Source organism: Macaca fascicularis, chromosome 1 (assembly GCF_037993035.2).
Source record: "Macaca fascicularis isolate 582-1 chromosome 1, T2T-MFA8v1.1".
Lineage (NCBI taxonomy): Eukaryota > Metazoa > Chordata > Mammalia > Primates > Cercopithecidae > Macaca > Macaca fascicularis.
Window position 1 is genome coordinate 7,442,588 of NC_088375.1, and position 20,039 is coordinate 7,462,626.

The 20,039-nt window shown below is 38.5% G+C and overlaps 1 protein-coding gene across 1 annotated transcript in view; it reads right to left on the reverse strand.

Annotated features, from left to right (window-relative positions):
* The window catches only part of WDR64 (WD repeat domain 64), a 157,291-nt gene that overhangs the window by 78,768 nt on the left and 58,484 nt on the right, over nt 1–20,039 (reverse strand). Inside the window, exons 8-9 of the mRNA XM_074037116.1 lie at nt 17,507–17,586; nt 5,846–5,985 (exon numbers count right to left, since the gene is read on the reverse strand). Coding sequence (XP_073893217.1) covers nt 5,846–5,985; nt 17,507–17,586 — 220 coding nt within the window. The remainder of the gene's footprint in view (nt 1–5,845; nt 5,986–17,506; nt 17,587–20,039) is intronic.

The following is a 20,039-nucleotide window of genomic DNA, read 5'->3' on the forward strand; positions in this document are numbered from 1 at the left end:
AAGAGGTCTGTCTACAAGTGCTTTCTAATGGGCCACCTGCAACTGGGATCCCCTTGGTGCATGGGTCTGAACCAAGGCCATGAGTGGGAAGAAGAATGAGGTAATTTATAGGAGACACATTTTAGAGACTTCAAACTGACCAGTGGCAAGGCTTATGGAGACAGAAGGATCAAAGGTGACTTTGAAGTTGGATCACGGCTCACTGGGAAACAAATGATACCATTAACAGAGGAAAATCAGAAGTAAGGAAGAGAAGACTTGAAGTAGAAAATAAATTCACTTTTAGGTATGCAGAATTTTTTTTAAAGATAACTGCCTTTGAAGATATGCACACTCACAATCTAGTCAAACTGCCTTTTCTCAGGTTTCTACATACCACTTCCAAAGTGAAAATGTATAAAAAACAGCAAGTTTTACACACATTTATAATCTGTTACAAGTCATCAAAGTTGGTAAATTTCTCCCCTTCACAGAAAAAAAAAAAAAAAAAAGAAGAGAATCAGCCTTTTGGTCAGTAGAACTGTGCTTGAGAAGGTTTCCAACCATTGCTCCCATTGGTTTTGCTGATGAAATGAAAGTAAGTGAAGATTATATTTGTCTCTGCATTTTTCAACATTTGTCAATTATTCTTCAGGTGTAATAGATGTGGCATATCTGTTCAATACTTGGGTTCTGTGACTAGACATACAATTTTAGCAGTTGGGGAAGAAAATAATATCCTGGTGGAAAGACTGCAAAATTAGAAGAAAGAAAGAAAATCTTGCTATTTTAAGAGCTTAGGAAAAGGCATGTAGTGGGTACACAACTACACATGGTGATTTATGTGCTTTCTGCTTAATGTGATGAAAGCTAATTTATATGAAATAGTTTGAAGGGATGTTGTCTGTTCCCTTTTCTGTAAAAAATAATAATATAGCTTCGATAAAAAAACCAAAAACATGTATGTGCCTAGTTTGCTTTTTTTTTTTTTCCTTTTTGAGACCGAGTCTCATTCTGTTGCCCAGGCTGGAGTGCAGTGGTGCAATCTCGGCTCATTGCAACCTCCACCTCCCAGGTTCAAGCGATTCTCCTGCCTGAGCCTCCCAAGTAGCTGGGGTTACAGGTGCATACCACCATGCCCGGCTAATTTTTGTATTTTTAGTAGTGATGGGGTTTCGCCATGTTGGCCAGGCTGATCTTGAACTCCTAACCTCAAATAATCCACGCACCTCGGCCTCCCAAAGTGCTGGGATTACAGGCATGAACTATTGCACCCAGCCTAGTTCGCTCTTTTTTCTGCCTAAATCGCCCTTTTCCTTTTCCTAGCTCTTCATGGGGCTGGTTTGCCCGATCATTCAGGCTTCAGCTTTTATGTCACCTCCTCACAGGTGAGATTCAGTCGCACTGCACCACTATGTTTTCTATTTCTTTTCTTTGTTTTTGTAGAGATGGGGTCTTGCTATTTTGCCTAGGCTGGTTTTGAACTTCTGGCCTCAAGCAGTCCTCCTGTATCAAAGTGCTGGGATTACAGGCATGAGCCGTTACATCCAGCCCTGTTTTCCTATTTCTTACCATAGTTATCATACTGTTTTCTCGTGTATTTGTTACTTTGCTTGTTTGTCTCTCTCTTCCCCTAGCATGTCAACTTTCTCATTGCAGGGCCCTGGTCCTCCTTGTTCAATGCTTTGTCTCTAGAACTCAGAACTCAGAACAGTATCTAACACAGTAGACACTCAAGAAATAAATAAATATTTGCTAAATAACCAAATGAATGACCTTCTTTCATCTTTATGATGGCCCTCTAGGCTAAACATTCTTACATTTACAGATGAAGAAACCAAGTGGAAAGATATTAAGTAATTTTCCAGTGGTGCTACGGAGATGCATGAATGAGTATCATTTTAATACACTCATTACATTTAAAAGAAATAGGAGAAGTTCTCTCTTTTGTCTCTTCATCTCTGAGCGTGAGTGATCTCAACTTTTGCTAGAAAGATATCTTATTTCTCTTTAAATTATCTGTAGGAGACTCCAGATCTCAATCATAACATGTTTTTAGTTTTAGTGTCTCAAAATCTTCACTGTTTTTCCAGTACTGCTTAAAAAAATTAAAGTTTCCTAAGCTGGGCATGGTGGCTCACACCTGTAATCCCAGCACTTTGAGGGGCTGAGTCAGGTGGATCACCTGAGGTCAGGAGTTCGAGACCAGCCTGGCCAACATGACAAAACCCCGTCTCTACTAAAAATACAAAAATCAGCTGGGCATGGTGGCAGGAGCCTGTAATCCCAGCTACTTGGGAGGCTGAGGCGGGAGAATAGCTTGAACCTGGGAGACAGAGGTTGCAGTGAGCTGAGATGATGCCATTGCACTCCAGCCTGGGCAACAAGAGTGAAACTTCATCTCAAAAAAAAAGTTTCCTTATTACAAAGTAACGTATATTTACTATTTAAAAAACGAAGAGAAAACAAAAGAAAAAAAATCCATTCATGTATATCCATAAACTTGTTAGCCTCACTAAAACATCTTGCTTTTAATCATCTCCAATAACATATGATAGACATGTTATGTTTTAAAATTGATTACTTATATATTATTGTATTTTATATATTATTTAGATATTTTCATATCACTATTCATTTACATAATGTTGAATGTCTATGTGGTTATTATATATGAGGATACAGCATAATTTACTGAATCAAAGCCTTTTTTTCCTCTTGAATTTTACTTTATTGGTACATCACCCTAATTATCTTTCATTATTGAGGTGTAATCTATTTACCTTAAAACTCACCCGTTTTTAGTGTAAGGTTCTGTGAGTTTTAGTCAATTTAAATAATTGTGCAATCATTATCATAATCTTTTTTTTTTAAAGATGGTGTCTCACTATGTTGCCCAGGTTGGTCTCGAACTCCTGGGCTCAAGCGATCCTCCCGCCTTGACCTCCCAAAGTGCCAGGATTACAAGCATGAGCCACTATGTGCAGCCCCTTACTCTTTTTTGAAAATTAATTTTATTAATGTATTTTTAAACCCTATATAGCCAAATTATTATCACTTCAATATATAATCAATGTAAAAACGATTGACCCAGTGCCATGGCTCAGGCCTATACTAATGCTTTGAGGCAGGAGGATCACTTGAGCCCAGGAGTTCCAGCAACATAACAAGACCCCATCTCTACCAAAATTTAAAAATTAGCAAATTAGAGAGACCTACAAAAAATAAGAGAGCTCTCTACAAAAAATAAAAATAATTAGCTTTGTATGGTGGCCCCGACCTGTAGTCCCAGCTTCTGGGGAGGCTGAGGTGGGAGGATCCCTCCAGCCCTGTAGGTCAAGGCAGCAGACAGCCTCGAGGCTGCAGTGAGCCCCATTGCGCCATGCCAGTGTACTCTAGCCTGGACGACAGAGTAAGATCCTGTCTCAAAAAAATTGAGTTTTTTTTTGGCGGGTGGGGGGGATACTGAATCTTTGAAGTCTTGTGTATTTTACACTCACAGCAGACCTCAATTCGGACTAGTCATGTTTTAAGAATTTGTGGCTACCATATTGGCAGGTGAGGGCTGCTGGCCCTGCTGGTGAAGGCTGCAGGTCAGGAGGTCACGTCCTCAGCTATGAGCTGGAGGAGGCAGGTGCCGGGTGCATTTTCCTCTCTGGCCTGGGAGGAACCCCTCAAAGGCCCTTAGAGTCTTTCCCTTATGGTTCCACATGGCAAGCACGGGCTCCAGGGAGATTCACATAGTTCCACGAGCATGGAGGGAACGACTGGGCCTTGGAGATCTGATTGCTTCCATCGAAGGGTTTTGCATTGGGTAGAGGGTGTGTGACGGGTAGGGGGTGTATGCGAGGAGGGAGGTGCGGGGGTGGGGGACATGGTGCAAAGAGGGAAAGCATCCGGGTTTTCTTCTTTCCCCTCCCTTCCCTCTTTCATATCCTTTCTGTATTTCTTGTTTCCTCCCTCTTCTCTTTTGTTTTTCTTTTTTCCTTCTTAAATCAGTATAAGCAATAGTGCAATGAGCATCCTTTCATACAGATCTTTGTGCACTCATCTAGCTATTTTATTAGAATAAATACTCAGGAAGTTTTTGCCAGTTTTATTTCCACACGGCAGTATGTAAACCTGTCTGTGTTCTTAAACCTTTGCCCTTCTCTCCTCTTTCTTTCCCCTACTGATTTGCTAGAGATGTTTGATATTTGTTCAAGGATATTATTCCAATTTCTCTGCTTTTTATTGCATTTTTGCGCCCCTGCCCCCGCCGTCTGCCTTTAACTTTGTTTATGGGTATAGGGAGGCAGGCTGAGGAAGGGCAAATATGGGATTGGCCACACTTCGGCACCAGATAGCTCTGTGACCTTGTGCAAGTGATTTAGATGTCATTTTCCCTGACGTGTGTAAAACGGGATAATTACTTTATAGGGTCGTTATTAGCATCAAAGAGTTGCATATATAAAATACTTAGCACAGTGCCTGGCACTTAAGCACTCAACAAATGATAGTTATGATTTACAGAAAGTTTGAATGTTTATTTAGTCATATTTATTTTCTCCTTAGTCGTAGGTGCTATGCTGAGGAATTACCCAAAAGTTGTAAGACTATTCACCTATATTTTCTTCTGGAAATCTAGAATTTCTATGGTTTTGTATTTTAAATTTAAAATCTTTAATTCATATGTAATGAATTGTGCTGTATATTATGAAATGATGATCTGATTACATCTTTCTTTCTTTATGGCTAATCAGTTTTCCCAACACTTATTTAATAAACCATCCTTTGCTCACATATTTGAGACATTATTTCTGTTCTATACAAAATTCCCCCCTAGACATAAGATAATTCCTGCATTTTCTCCTTTGCTTCATAGATGTGGTTGTTTCTGCATTGACTGCTGCTCTGTTTTATTTATTTTGACTTTATGATATGCTTAATATTGGACAGGGAAAGTGCCATCTCATAATTATATCTTCCAAAGTTTCTAGGATATTCCCATATACCAGTACTTTTACATTAACTTTAAACTTGGCAAGCTGATACTTAAATAATTCTGACTAGGAATAAATAAATAGATTAATCTGATGGAGAATATCTTTTACAGCACAACATTTCCATGAAGGAACATAGCATGTACCTTAATTTGTGTTCTTAAATAAAAGTGCCTCAGTAAAACTTCATAGTTATCTTAATGTTAGTAGTGAATATTGCTTATTAAGTTTATTCCTAGGTATTTAATATTTTTTACTCTTGTGAATGCTATCTCTTTGACCTTTTTTCCTCACTAATTATTGTTCTTATATAGAAATTTATCTTTCCTTTTTTATTTTTTAGAAATTTATTTTATTTTATTTTTAAGTTGCTATTGCAACTAGCCACTTTATTGAATTTACCTATTCCTACACTGAAAGTTGATGTTATTGATTTTTTTCAAGCAGACGATCCCATTATTTGCAAATATAATTCAGTCTCCTAACTTCTAATATTTGTAACTCATTTTTTTTGTTTTACTACATTGGTTAGAACGTTTCAAACACTGTTTAATAACAGCAACAATAACAGAACTCCTCATTTTTTCCTAATGTTCCTATCTATTGAAAGGCCTCTTACGTTTTACTTTTGAGGATAATATTTGCTATCTTTTCAATACTGTTTTTCTTTTACACTTGTTTTTAAACTTGTGTTCTTTCTTATGCTATAATCAATAGAAACAGAGAACATTGGCTTATCATTTCCTTTTCCATCCTGACAATATTTTTCTCAATGATTCAATGACTATCATTTATTTCAGTCAAAAATTGTATAACCGCTATGCCTTCCAACAGATAATTTTAAGGAAAAAACTAGTTTTGTTTTGTTATTTTCTTTTTGTTACCTTTGCAGAGGAAAGGCTGACGATATGTTGGTCTTTTTCATTGGTTACGATCTCAGTGATACTGAACATGTGTCCCACAAGTTTCCCCACGGGCTTGGTGCTGATATTGGGGTGCCACAACCGGATGACTTTATCGTCTCCTGAAAAGGAGGACAGGGAAAGATTGTTTGTTTTCTCAGGTGGTCAGAGTTTCAAATGTATCTCTCACTGTATCATACCCATATCTTTCTTCTAACAGCAAATCGCAGTCTGTTTCTGGCGGGATGCATTATTCCGTGATTGATGTGCTAAGGGGCTGGCCTTGGTTTGGATCTGCCGCTTCTTGTGAAGGCTGTTTTGTAAAGACTGTATTTACATACACAAATGTGAATTCTCATAAATATTTTATGAGTTCTTTTCTTGATTCAATCCTTTCCTATACTTTCATGCATTAATGTATTATTTATACTTTATTTACTTCCAAAAATATTTAAGGCAGCTGCTCTTTTGTTTTCATTCTTAAATTAAGCAAACATTATAATAATGAAAGAAATCAAGGAAAGAGGAAACTGCATTTAATCTTCACCATTATAACAAATCAACTGTTGTCATTTTTCCATCTTCCCTTCTAGCATGTATTCATAGGCAGTTACTACTACCTATAGTTACTACCATAGAATAAATATGATTTTTTAATTGCTAAAACATCATAGAAGGGTATAATTTTTATAAAAATGTCTTTTCCTTCATAATCTCTAATTTAACTCCCTGTAGGAAATCACTGTTAACTTTTAAAAAATATAAATTAGATACATTTCTAGATACATATTTATACCCACTACTTTTTTATATTTATGAAAGACCATGAGCTCATGCCCTCATAATTATCCTTTTAGTTACTATTTCTCAATTTCTTAACCCCTTGTCCATTGATTAGTCCACTAATTCTAGTTTTTTACTTTATTCAACAATACTGTAATGAATGGTTATTGTACTTCCGTGGTCTTTTTTTTCCTTTTGGATTATTTACTGTGGATAAAGTCCCAGGTGTGGCATCATTATGTTAAAGGCTATAAACATTTTTATCACTTTCAAACGTATTGCTAGCTTACTTTCCAAAATGACTGTACTAAATCCCAAGGCCATCAACGATATATTCTGCCAGTTTCATTAAATTCTGGCCAGCATATGAATATTGTCATGATTTAAAATGTTTGCTATGTTAATAGGTCTAAATGGTACCTTATTTTTAATTACATTTTATGATAGCTAATGCTGTTGGGTATTTTTCCCCAAATATATCTGCTAATTGTATCTTCTTCTTCTGTAAATTTTTTGACTATATCCTTTAGCCATGATCTATTGGAATTTTGATAGCACTAAAACTAAAAGTTGAACCAGGCATGTATTATCATATGTACACACAAACACACACACACACACACACACACACACACACACACAGTTTCATGAAAAACCTGGCTACGTGTTCACCAAACCCATATCCTCTCTTCCTGGGTACACATTTCCAGGCTCCTTTGCAGTTAGGTGTGGTCAGGTTACTGAGTTTTAGCCAGTGAATTCTGAGAGCTGACGTTAAACTTTACATTTTCATTGTGTCGGACCCATTCACATTGTGGGGGTTATTTTTACCGCAGCCATCATTACTTAAACAAATGTGCAGCTATAATCTAATTATGTTTCCAAAAAGAATAAAAACTGTAATTGTTTACAAAATATAGAATATTTTTTAAGATATTAAATTTTATGTTTCACAAATAATTCTTTAAATGTCATCTTGGAAACTGAGTCATAAAAACATCAAAGAACTTCAAACTGGGATCCTAGAAGTTGCATAATCCAACTTTCTTATCTCACAAAAGAAAGAAACTAACTCCCAAAGTTTAAGTAGTTTTAATTGAATGAATTAATTTAATTATTTAAATGTGATTTGTACATCTCAGAAAATGGAATTGAGTTAGTAATACAACAAAGCATTCCTAAGCACCTTACATATTACCAAGGACCTTTAGGCTACTAGACAAAGAGGCTGTATAAAGGCATTATAACCTAAGTTACAATTTACATATAACCTAAATTATTAACAGTCATAATTTACATATAAAAAGCCTAAAATTCAAAATAGTCATTTTACATTCTTCACAGAATTAGAAGAAACTATTTTAAAATTCAAGTGGAACCAAAAAAGAGCCTGAATAGCAAAGACAGTCCTAAGCAAAAAGAACAAAGCTGACGGCATCATGCTACCCCACTTCAAACTATACTACAAGGCTCCCATAACCAAAACAGCATGGTACTGGTACAAAAACAGACACATAGATCAATGGAACAGAATAGAGATCTCAGAAATAAAACCACACATCTACAACCAGCTGATTGTCAACAAACCTGACCAAAACAAGCAACGGGAAAAGGATTCCCTATTTAATAAATGGTGCTGGGAGAACTGGCTAGCCACATGCAGAAAACTGAAACTGGACCCTTTCCTTACACCTTATACAAAAATTAACTCAAGATGGATTAAAGACTTGAATGTAAACCCCAAAACTATAAAAGCCCTAGAAGAAAACCTAGGCAATACCATTCAGGACATAGGCACGGGCAAAGATTTCATGACGAAAACACCAAAGGCAATAGCAACAAAAGCAAAAACTGACAAATGGGATCTAATTAAACTAAGGAACTTCTGCACAGCAAAATAAACTATCATCAGAGTGAAAAGACAACCTAAAGAATCGGAGAAAATTTTTGCAATCTATCCATCTGACAAAGGTCTAATATCCAAAGTCTATAAGGAACTTAAACCAATTTACAAGAAAAAAACTACCCCATTAAAATGGCAAAAGACATGAACAGATATTCCTGAAAAGAAGATATTTATGCAGCCAAAAAACATATTTAAAAAAGCTCAACATCATTGGTCATTGGAGAAATGCAAATCAAAACCACAATGAGATACCATCTCATGCCAGTCAGAATGGTGATTTTTAAAAAGTCCAGAAGCAACAGATGCTGGCAAAGTTGCAGAGAAAAAGAAATGTTTTTACAGTGTTGGTAGGAGTGCAAATTAATTCAACCACTGTGGAAGGCAGTGTAGCAATTCCTCACATATCTAGGGACAGAAATACCATTTGACCCAGCAATCCCATTACTGGCTATATACCCAAAGGAATACAAATAATTCGATTATAAAGATACATGGCTGTTTATGTAATTGCAACACTATTCACAATAGCAAAGACATGGAATCAACCCAAATGCCCACTGATGATAGATTGGATAAAGAAAATGTACATATACACCATGAAATACTGTGCAGCCATAAAAAAGAGCAAGATCATGTCCTTTGCAAGGACACAGATGGAGCTGAAAGCTGTTATCCTCAGCAAACTAACACAGGAACAGAAAACCAAACACGGCATGGTCTCACTTATAAGTGGGGGCTGAACCTCGAGAAAGGACACATGGACACATGGTGGGGAACAACTCACACTCACTGGGTGGTGAGGAAGAGAGAGGATAAGGAAGAATAGCTAATGGCTGCTGGGCTTAATATCCAGGTGATAGATTGATCTGTGCAGCAAACCACCATGGCACATGTTTACCTTTGTAACAAATCGGCACATCCTTCACATGTACCCTGGAACTTAAAATAAATTTGAAGAAAAGAAGAAAATAAATAAATTTTGAAAACCCAAAATAGTCATTCTAGTTAATCTGGTATTATATATTGGGCCACCCATTAGGATGTATTTCCTGATGTATATCGGATTTTTATTTTGATAGATTATCCACACTGAAAGAGCCAGTCAGGTATGGAGGGATAATTAGGTCACTTGTTCATTGGATATTTATAAACCAGGCACATTTGATAGATGCTTCCATAATTCTATGATTATTTTATTGGGCCTCATGAAAAAGCTTAGTATTTTCTCTACCTTTTTCTCTTCTTTGAGTATCCCAATCCATCCATCAAGTCTCAGCATAGCTTTTCCTCCAGTAATATTCCAGAATGCTTCCATATTCTTCAAACCTGAGTGCTCTACCTATGTGCCTCCTTCATCCCCATCATCCGTCATAGTTAATTATTTGTCTGGGCCACTATTAGACTCCACGTGCCTTGAGAACAGGACTTGTTCTTGTTTACTGTCACATATAATCTATAGTAAGAATTCAAAAGATATTTTTTGAACCACTTCAATAACTTCATTGTTGGCATGGTGAATCACAGCTGAGAGGTTTAACTATCAAGTGCCAAAAAAGGGGAAAAACGTGTTCAAACAAAAAAATGGATCTTCGTTGAATGTTCATCTAATATTTTTGGAAGGTCATTTGTTCACTTCAGAGGCTCTCACTTCTTGGAGTGTTATTACAGGCAGGCTGAAAAAAAAAACTCATTGCATAGCTGATTCTTGGTTTCCATTTCTTAAGAATTGCAATGGAGTGAATTCATTCCCTCCCAGATTTATATATTGAAGCCCTAGCCCCAACACGATGGTGTTTGGAAATGGGGGGGGGCCTTTAGGAGATAATTAGGTTCAGATGAGGTAATGAAGGTGGGCCCTCATGATGGGATTAATGTCCTTATTAGAAGAGACACCAGATCCTGCTGCCCCAACCCACCCTCTCTCCCCTCTTTCTCCCTGCCATTTGAGAACATGGAGAGAAGGCAGGTGTCTACAAGCCAGGAAGAGAGCCCTCGCCAGAAACTGACAATGCTGGCACCTTGATCGTGGACTTCTAGCCTCCAGAAAATTTCTGTTGCTTAAACCTTTCTGTTTGTGGTATTTTGTTAAGGCAGCTCAAGCTGGCTAAAACATCAACCAAGATATTTTAGGGGCTGTGGTTGATGAACAAGTGGAATATTTTCTTAAATTTAAAACTTCCATGATGCCCTTATTAACAACAAGAAAGAAAATCTCTTGAGAAGTTAACTGTGCACTTACTGTTTTTTTTTCAATCTATGCTCCCCCTTCTCTTCTGATACCTTTGTGCCCTTAGTATTTTGCAAGATGTGAAGGATACAAAGAAATTCTAGATATTGTTCCTGCCCAAGGTCTACTTTTTCAGAGACCCAAGTTTATACCCTTTTAGACTTAGTTTGATTATTACTCTCCCAGTGCCTTCCCTAGTCACCTTTCTCTGCCCTAAATGGAGTTCAGACTCCTTCTGTGTTTTTACTGTGTTTTCTTCAGCTTTCTTTTACAGCACAAATAATTATTTGTTTACCTATCTGTTTACCCATTATCCGGTGAGCCTAGTAGTTCTCATTCATAGCAGTGTTTGGCAAGTAGTAAGCACTTAATACATATTTGCTAAGTAAATGAGCTGGTTGGTAGAGTCACTCATGAAGTGGTTAAGGACACATATTTTGAGTGAGTAATATTTGATTTGAAACCTGGCTCTGTCTTTGAGTAAGTTGCTTTACCTCTCTGCATCTGAGTTTTCTTATCTATAAAATGGGGATAAATGGAACTTACATCATAGTTGTATTGTGAAGATTGAGTGGAGTTACACATGTATAACTGAACAGTTTCTGGACCATAAACTAACAATTACTATTACTATTATTCTAAGTTCCTACAGTGCATTTAGATTATATTTAGGGGAGAAGAACTGATACACAGATATATGAAATATGATCCCTGCTCTTGAGAGTTTACAATCTAGTAGGTAGTAGCAATAAGGTAAGGAGATATAGAGGGTAAACAAGTATTTGTAAAGAGTATGTCAAATCTGAAGATAGGTCTTTATAGTATAAATATTATGGTTCATAAAGAGTTAATTCCATGTTTTTTTGTTGCTTTCTATTTTTTTCTTTCTTTCTTTTGTGCGTGTGTGTGTGTGTGTGGTGTATGTGTGCGTGTGAAGCCGGAATTTAGATAAAGTCACATATCAAAGAGAGGATTTTCTTTCCTTTAGCAGATTATTCTCTCAGTTGGTGAGTCACTTCATCCAAGTGCATCACTCTTGATGAGATGAGCGGGCTCAGTTCACACAAAAAAGCAGGAGAGAGAGAGTGTCTAGTAAACCAGATTTCTGTGGTCCAGGAAGAACACAGGGCTGAGTGGGTGCAAAGAGAACTGACTCAGACTCAGCTCTGCCAGCTAACTAGTTGTGTGACTCCTCTGGGGCCTCAATTTCCTCATGTAAAATAATAATCTTCAAGGCTCCATCCAGCTCTAAAATTTCATGATTATGTGCTCCGGAGGGAGAGATCACTACAGTTAAAGCAGAGGGCAATCTGGAATTTTTATAGCTAGTAAGAAACTCACCAGATATTCGGTTACACGATTCAAACTGAATAATTCCAATAACGCAGTATCTTGCCTGCATTTGCTTTTCACTGGCGATGGCCAAGATGTATCATGCTCTTCAGACATGTTCAGAACCTAAGCCTTGCACCCACACGCAATCTTACATCATGCTGGTGGGACATCCCCTGAAATGGGCATTAGCATTCCTGGATGATGAGGCTAGGCAATAGGCTATATCCCCAGAAGAACATCTGTAACTTGTGTATCACATGAAGAAGAATGCAATAGAGAACTGCCACCTGAGAAATATCTACGCCTCTTAAACTGATGGCTTTGTCCATTATGCGTTGTGAAGAAAAGCCAGTCTTCTGGAGGTTCCCTATTGCCTGATCCCAGATGTCCTCCAGCTCTGCTTGCCTCTGTTGCTAGGAGTGCAATCATACATGGCGGCTTTGTGGAGGCAGAATGAGCAGACAGAGACAGATTCTAAGCTCTCAAAGCGTGTATTATTTCATCTGTATTATTATCACCATCACCATCACCATCACCATCATCATCATCATCATCATATGTTGATTCATGCTGTACTTTGTAGTTATCTATAAACTTGTCTTATTTATACTATTAGACTTTAAATGTTCGCAGGTTAGGAATACAATCTGACCTTTATAAGGTTAATAGCCTAATCTATAGCAATTGTGCAGAAAATATTTGTTAAACAAAACATGAAAAAAAATGCATGCAGAGCCCGCAAAATATCTTTTTGGGAGGTTAATTGTGTTTCTACTCTGAACCTTCCATACTAGGAACTTAATTCCTAAAAAGGCTAGTGCAAACACTATTCAGCAAAAACATTCTTGATGGTCACCAAAATAATGCTCAGGAAATTTTTAGGTTTTCTTGGTAAACACTCTGTCCTGGTTTGGCTTTTTTTTTTTTTTTTTTCCAGCAAAGGCTTGTGCTTTTTTGAAGCTCATCAAATGCCCCTGCACATTTAACACATTCGACTAAGCCTAGCAAAGCTGCCTTTATTGTATATTTTGAGTCGTCAGCCGGTACATACGGTACATTTAGCAACGGTGCTTGGCTGAGTCACTAATCAACAAGAGTACTCTCCCGAGAAAAATGTGTTTTCAGTTCCTGGGAATTTGCATTTTCTACTAATAGAGGCTCCATAACTGTAACAATTCAATAAATTACACATGATGAAAAGTATTAGTTGCTTGTCGGTCATACTACTAAGTGTTTTCTTCCCTCTGTGAGAAAGCTAGAAAACCTATAATTAATACGCTTTCAAAGCTGTAGATGAGGATCTTATAATATAATGAACACTGAGGTTAATGAGAGTCAGATGACTTGATCCAAAACACTGAAATGGTTTAAGTCCTAAAACTTTACCAAACACATTTTCCCCCCAGAAATGATTAAAATACTAAGATTACAAAGCCTATAAAAACCGGTCAATTCTTAACATTTTGTATTCTTTTGTGTGTGAGGACAAAGGGCTGTTCAGAGGAGTTGGTTAAGATTAATGTGACAGCATAATGTGACAATCAGATTTTAGAATCAAATTTTACATTAGCCATGTATTTAGGTACTGCTTTTTCAAAGGGTTTCATGTGCAGGGTTTGCATTGAAAGAGGAAGAGGGCTAATATTTTTGCCTAACTAAAGACATGCAATGGAGAGAGGAGTATTCATTGCAGTTTGATTCTCAGACACGTTTGCTGCTTTCTCTCTCATACCAAAGGGCTCTCCCTCCCTCAACTCTTGCATCCTCCTTCGGATGTGTGGTCCAGACCAAAATCTGTGCCCATTTCCATTGGAAGTAATAAGCCAAGACCGTCGTTAACTCAGGAAGGGGCAAAGGGGATCAGGCAATTGGGATATAAGTAACCCACGTCTTTTTCTGAAAGTATCCCACTTCTTTTTCTGATTCTAGCATTTGTTTCTTGATGTGTTCTAGACCTCAGTATGGAGCTCTTTAAATAACTGTAATTAGTTTGGTTGAGAGACTTGGATTCCTGTTTTTCTTAGAATCATCACTACCAAGTATCAAGAAACTTGCTCTCTACCCAAGCCATGACTCCCACACACTGCTTTACAGACTTCTTATCCATATGCCTTCCTTTCTTTTCTTCATGTCCTCACTTGAGTTTTAGAGGTTTATGGACAATTAATGCTTTGGTTTTTCTGAGAGCACAAAGCTGTAATTATATATTGAGTAGCATCTAATTGGCAAACTGGGTTCCAAATTTTCCAAAGGACGTTTTTAGTTTATCTCCCTGTGAACAGGCAGTTCTTTAAAAAATAGAATCACAGTATTTTAGGCTCAGAGGGATCTTGAAATGTATTTAGTCCCACTTCCTCATTTTACCAGATAAGGAAAATGAGCAAAAGGGAACCATTAAGTGATTGCTGAAGAATCAGAGTTGGTGATTGGCCAGGTGATGGCTAAACCCAGCTATTCTAACTTCCAGTGCATTGTTTTTATTTGTTGTGCTTGCCAATAGACTACTATATCATTTTGTAATACTGTTGGAACCATAAGCTAATTTCAATTTAGTGTTGTAGAAGGCCCAAAGCTGAGCATAGATTTAAATATAAATTTTGAATGCACAGTGTACTTGAAAAAAAAATTAACTTTATGCCCTTAGGGGAGATTCCCCAGCCATGAAATAGGAGCTCAGCTGTCTTTATATTTAGCAGTAAAGGCACTTCAGGGATGAGGCAGGACACTTTAGATAGGAAACCAAACTGCCTGCTGTGTATGTTTGAGAGTGAAAAATTTGGAGAAATCTTACTATTGACAGAGTCAATAGCATTTACTCATTAAACATCATGGCTCCTTTAATAGATATTTTTGCCATAAACTCTTTTACCAATGATGTATTTATTGATTTTTTTTCTTGATGACAGTTTCTTCTTTTTTAAAAAAAATTTATTGTTTCTTCCCTTTTTAAAGTTTGGGTTTGCAATACAAGTCACTTTCTTGATATTTGTTTGTTTGTGTTTCTGTTTTGCTCATTGAAGTCTTGCGAGCCTACATGCCTCCTGTCTGTTGCAAGGCCACCCTGGCCTCCTTGAGGAACCTGTGGGAGCTCATCTCCTCCCCGATTCAGGTAGCCTAGGAGCCCTGACGTCATTCATCTCCAACCAGATCTTTTCCTGTCACCAAAAGGAATCTTCTCTTGGATGTCTAATCAACACTTGACATTTAAGTTCACAATTGAGCTTTCTTTTGTTCTCCTTCCCCAGGTAAGCACCCACTGCCTCATTTCTGTATAACTATCAACACAATTGCTACTTTTTCATTTCTCCTGCCTTACAAACGTGGAGCTGGTTGATTTCTCTTACTAATTCCCAAAAGCATTGCATCTCCAAGTCTTAGGAATAATTAATTTCCCATGTCTTTGAGATTGAGTCTTTCTTTTTTTAAATAATAGCACCTACAGTAATTCAGACCTTCTCCATCTCACTCATGTCTTCTCTAACAGTCTCCTAGCTGGAATAGCAAATTTCATTTTATTCTGACAAAATCTCCACATTTGCCAAAGTGATTTTGCCAATGTGTTTAAACAGAGAGAATTAATATTTATTGAGAACCTATTATGCACCAAGCATAAATTATCTCAATTAATCTTAAACACCATCCTATGAAGTAGGTATCTTTCCTTCCTTCCTTCCCTCCCTCCCTCCTTCCTTCCTTCCTTCTTCCTCCCTTCTTCTTCCTTCCTTCCTTCTTCCTCCCTTCCTTCTTCCTTCCTTCCTTCTTTCTTCCTCCCTTCCTTCTTCCTCCCTTCCTTCTTCCTCCCTTCCTTCCTTCCTTCCTCCCTCCCTTCCTTCCTCCTTTCCTCCCTTGCTTTCTTTTCTTTTCTTTTCTTTTGTTTTCTTTCCTTCCTTCCTTCCTTCCTTCCTTCTTTGCTTCTTTGCTTCTTTCCTTCCTTTCTTCTTTCCTTCTTTCTTTTTGAGACAGGGTCTTGCTCTGTCATCCAGGATGGAGTGCAGTGGCACAGTCACGGCTCACTGCAGCCTCAACATCCTGGGTTCCAGCAATCCTCACACCTCAGCCTCCCTAGTAGTTGGGGCTACAGGTACACACCAAATGCTCAGCTAATTTTTAAATTTTTTTTTTGTAGCGATAGGATGTCACTGTATTACCCAGGCTAGTCTTGAGCTCCTGGGCTCAAGCAATCTTCCCGCCTCAGCCTCCCAAAGTGCTGGGATTACTGGTGCGAGCCACTGCGCCTGGCCAGGTATTATTTTCTTATTGTTTGTATTATTAATAACAAATTTGTATTGAGCACTTTGAATTAGTTAGTTTTGTCATTATTGTCGTTGCTGTTTTGAGACAGGCTCTTGCTGTTGCCTAGGCTGGAGTGCAGTGGCGCAAACATGGCCCACTGCAGCCTCAACCTCCTGGGCTCACGTGATCCTCTGCCTCAGCCTCTTGAGTAGCTGGAACTAGCAGTCTTTTCATGTTGTCTAGGCCGGTCTTGAACTGCTAGGCTCAAGCAGTCTTCCTGCCTTGGCCTCCGAAAGTGCTGGGATTACAGGTGTAAACCATGGAGCCCAGTCAGTTTAATTCTTATAATAACCTTATGGATAGGTAACTATTATCAACTCCACTTACAAATGAGGTTGAAGCTTACAGGAATGAACAACCTGCCCCCTACAACATAGCTCACAAGTGAGAGAGCCAGGAGTTGTACCCACACAGTCTGACTCCAGGGCCCAGGCTCAAGGCCACCCTACGGCTATTAAAACCCCAGTATTATAAATAAGGAGTCTGAGTCTCAACGATCATTTCTGTCCTTTACCTTCTTCCTGAAACTTATTGTGTCACCTTTTTCTTTCCTCATAGCAGATAACCTTTTTTCTCAATTTCTACCTAACCTATCCCTTAAATGTTGGTATTCTTCAAGATTCTCTTCTTGGCCCTCTCATCTGTTAACTCTAAATCACTGGCTCTTAACCTTTTTGGTCATGATCTCCTTTGGAGGATCTGATAAAATTTTGAAATTTTTCTCCAGAAAAAGGCACACACACACACATAAGTGCCATTCTGCTTCGGGGGCTCCAGGTCTCCTGGGACACCTAGGAACTCATGTTCTCACACATAAAAATAAGCTCTAGATGGATTAAAGCTCGAAAGGTAAAACAGAAAACAAAACAATAAGAACAAATTCTAGGAAAAACAGGAAAATTTGTGTCACGCATTCTTGGGCTGAAGAAGGCTTTTCTAAGTATGTTATCAAATCCGGACACCAGAAAGAAAAAGGCAGACAGATTTGAGTTGACACCAATTTGTAAATTCCCTAATGTGTTTTTCCCAGCACCAAAACTCAAAGAGAACGATGTTTGCAAAGCAGAAAACCCCTGTGTAATGTGAACCATCCTCTCACCTCCAGTGACAATCACATTTGCTTTAACACAGTAGCAAAAAGTGTTCGCTCCTCTTGGCATGGAAAACTCTCGGACGGGCCTGGAAAACACAAATTAGATGTAAAACGTATATATTTTTCTTTTTTTCTTTTCTTTTCTTTTTTTTTTTTCTGAGACAGAGTCTCGCTGTATCACCCAGGCTGGAGTGCAGTGGCGTGATCTCGGCTCACTGCAAGCTCCGCCTCCTGGGTTCACGCCATTCCCCTGCCTCAGCCTCCTGAATAGCTGGGACTACAGGCACCGCCACCACGCCCGGCTAATTTTTTGTATTTTTAGTAGAGACGGAGTTTCACCATGTTAGCCAGGATGGTCTCGATCTCCTGACCTCATGATCCGCCCCTCTCGGCCTCCCAAAGTGCTGGGATTACAGGCGTGAACCACTGCACCCAGCCTATATTTTTCTTTATCAAGTTAATTATGTGTTATACATTGATTATGTTTAATAGGCTCATTTCTAAGTTGGTTGTAAATCCATTTGCCCACAGGCAATATTATAAGTAATGATTAAGTCGTGATTAACAGTAAGAATGTACTTATTCCATTAATTGGTGATATTTGCGTAGTACTTTGTATTGTTCCTGTTTAAAAGAAAATCCAGCCCTCCATGCTGGGTTTGTGGTTTTGCTTGTGGTGAGGATGGGTCAACCTATATAAGGTCTTAATCCAGAAAGGATATTGGGTGGCTAAGTGAGTCTGTTGGGTAGCACATAATGCCAGGAACCCTTTTGGACACTTCTCCCTTGCTCACCAGCCACATCCAATCTGCTGTCAAGTCTTGTTAATTTTTCCTCTGCAATATACCTGAAATCTGACCACTTCTTCCCACTCCTACTGCAACATGTTGGTTCAACTCTCCATCCTCTCTCACCAGAACTACTGCAATAAACTGATAATTTCTTTGCTTCTATTATTTTTATTTATTTATTTATTTATTTATTTATTTATTTATTTATTTTGAGACAAGGTCTCGTTTTGTCACCCAGACTGGAGTGTAGTGGCACAATCTTGGCTCACTGTAACCTCTGTCTCCCAGGCTCAAGCAATTTTCCTGCCTCAGCCTCCTGAGTAGCTGGGATCACAGGCGTGTGCCACCACACCCGGGTAATCTTTGTATTTTTAGTAGAGATAGTGTTTAACCATGTTGGACAGGCTGGTCTCAAACTCCTGACCTCAGGTGATCCACCTGCTTCGACCTCCCAAAGTGCTAGGATTACAGGCGTGAGCCACCGCGCCCAGCCTGCTTCCACTATTGCCCGTTCTTCTTTCCTCATTCCCAACCCAAATCCCATTGTCATGTTGCAGACAGAGTGACCCTTGTAAAATATAAATTAGATCACATCACTTCTCTCCAGTGGCTCCCTGGTGCTCTAAGAAGACTTCATTTCTTTTACCTGGCTGGTCTGGCCCTGAGTGATCCCTGTCACTCTTCCAGGCTCATCCCATGCCCTCCTCTTCCCCCTGTGCTGGATTCTAATCCAGCTATACTAGTCTCTCTCATCAGCCTCCCTTCTGGACATACTGAGCTCTTTCTCTCCTCAAGAGCTTTTGCACAGGCCAAAGATGTTCATCTCCCAGACTCCAGCCTCACTAACAACCATCCTCCTTTGGGCGTCAGCTTAAATGTAACTTTCTTAGGCCTCTCCTGGACATCACCCTCCCACTCACCTCCACCAATGAAACTCTGTCTTTTGTCTTATTCTCCCTTAAAGCATGTAGCATCTACCGTAATATTCATATGTATGTTTGGGGTGTTAGTATCTGTGAGTGGTATTGTGCCACGGTTAAAAAAGCTCGAGCTTGAGTGACAATGTGTGGGCTTCCATCCTGGCTCCATCACCGTGCTTCAATTTCCTCACTTAGTGGACGGGACAATGGACAATAATACCGACCTCAGAGACTAGCAACAGCTGAAAGCTGTTACTTCCATTGATCAGATAGCGTAACAAGAGGAAACAGGGTTATTGGAAAAGAGGGGCCACCCAGAAGGACCCTAGACAAGATGCCCAGACAAGGAGGTCTGGGAGGAGGCACTTGCAGATCTGAGACACACAAGCAGGGAAGGTGCAGAGAAGAAACCTGGCCTTCTTGCTGTGTATGTATGTGTTTTTCTTTTTTTAAAAAAAAATACAAAGGGTAGCATATACCATTCTGTTCATTGCTTTTTCACTTAATAATGTATGTTGAAGAGCTGTCTAAATCATATTTTTTAAATGTTCTCTTTTTTTATTGCCACCAGATACTCCTTTGTATCACTAAATTAGCACTTATTTAATGTCTGAGGGGAACCCGCCTGTCTCAAATTTCTTGTGATTACAAATAATATTGTAATAAACAGTCACTTGTGAAAGGGCCATTTTTGTGTATATATATGTATAAGATGAATTTCTAGAAATAGTATTGCAAGTCAAAATGTATGTGTATTTATAATATTGAAAGATACTGCAGTTCCTTTTTAATTCCCTTTACCCACTGGACTATACTTTTAAAAATGTA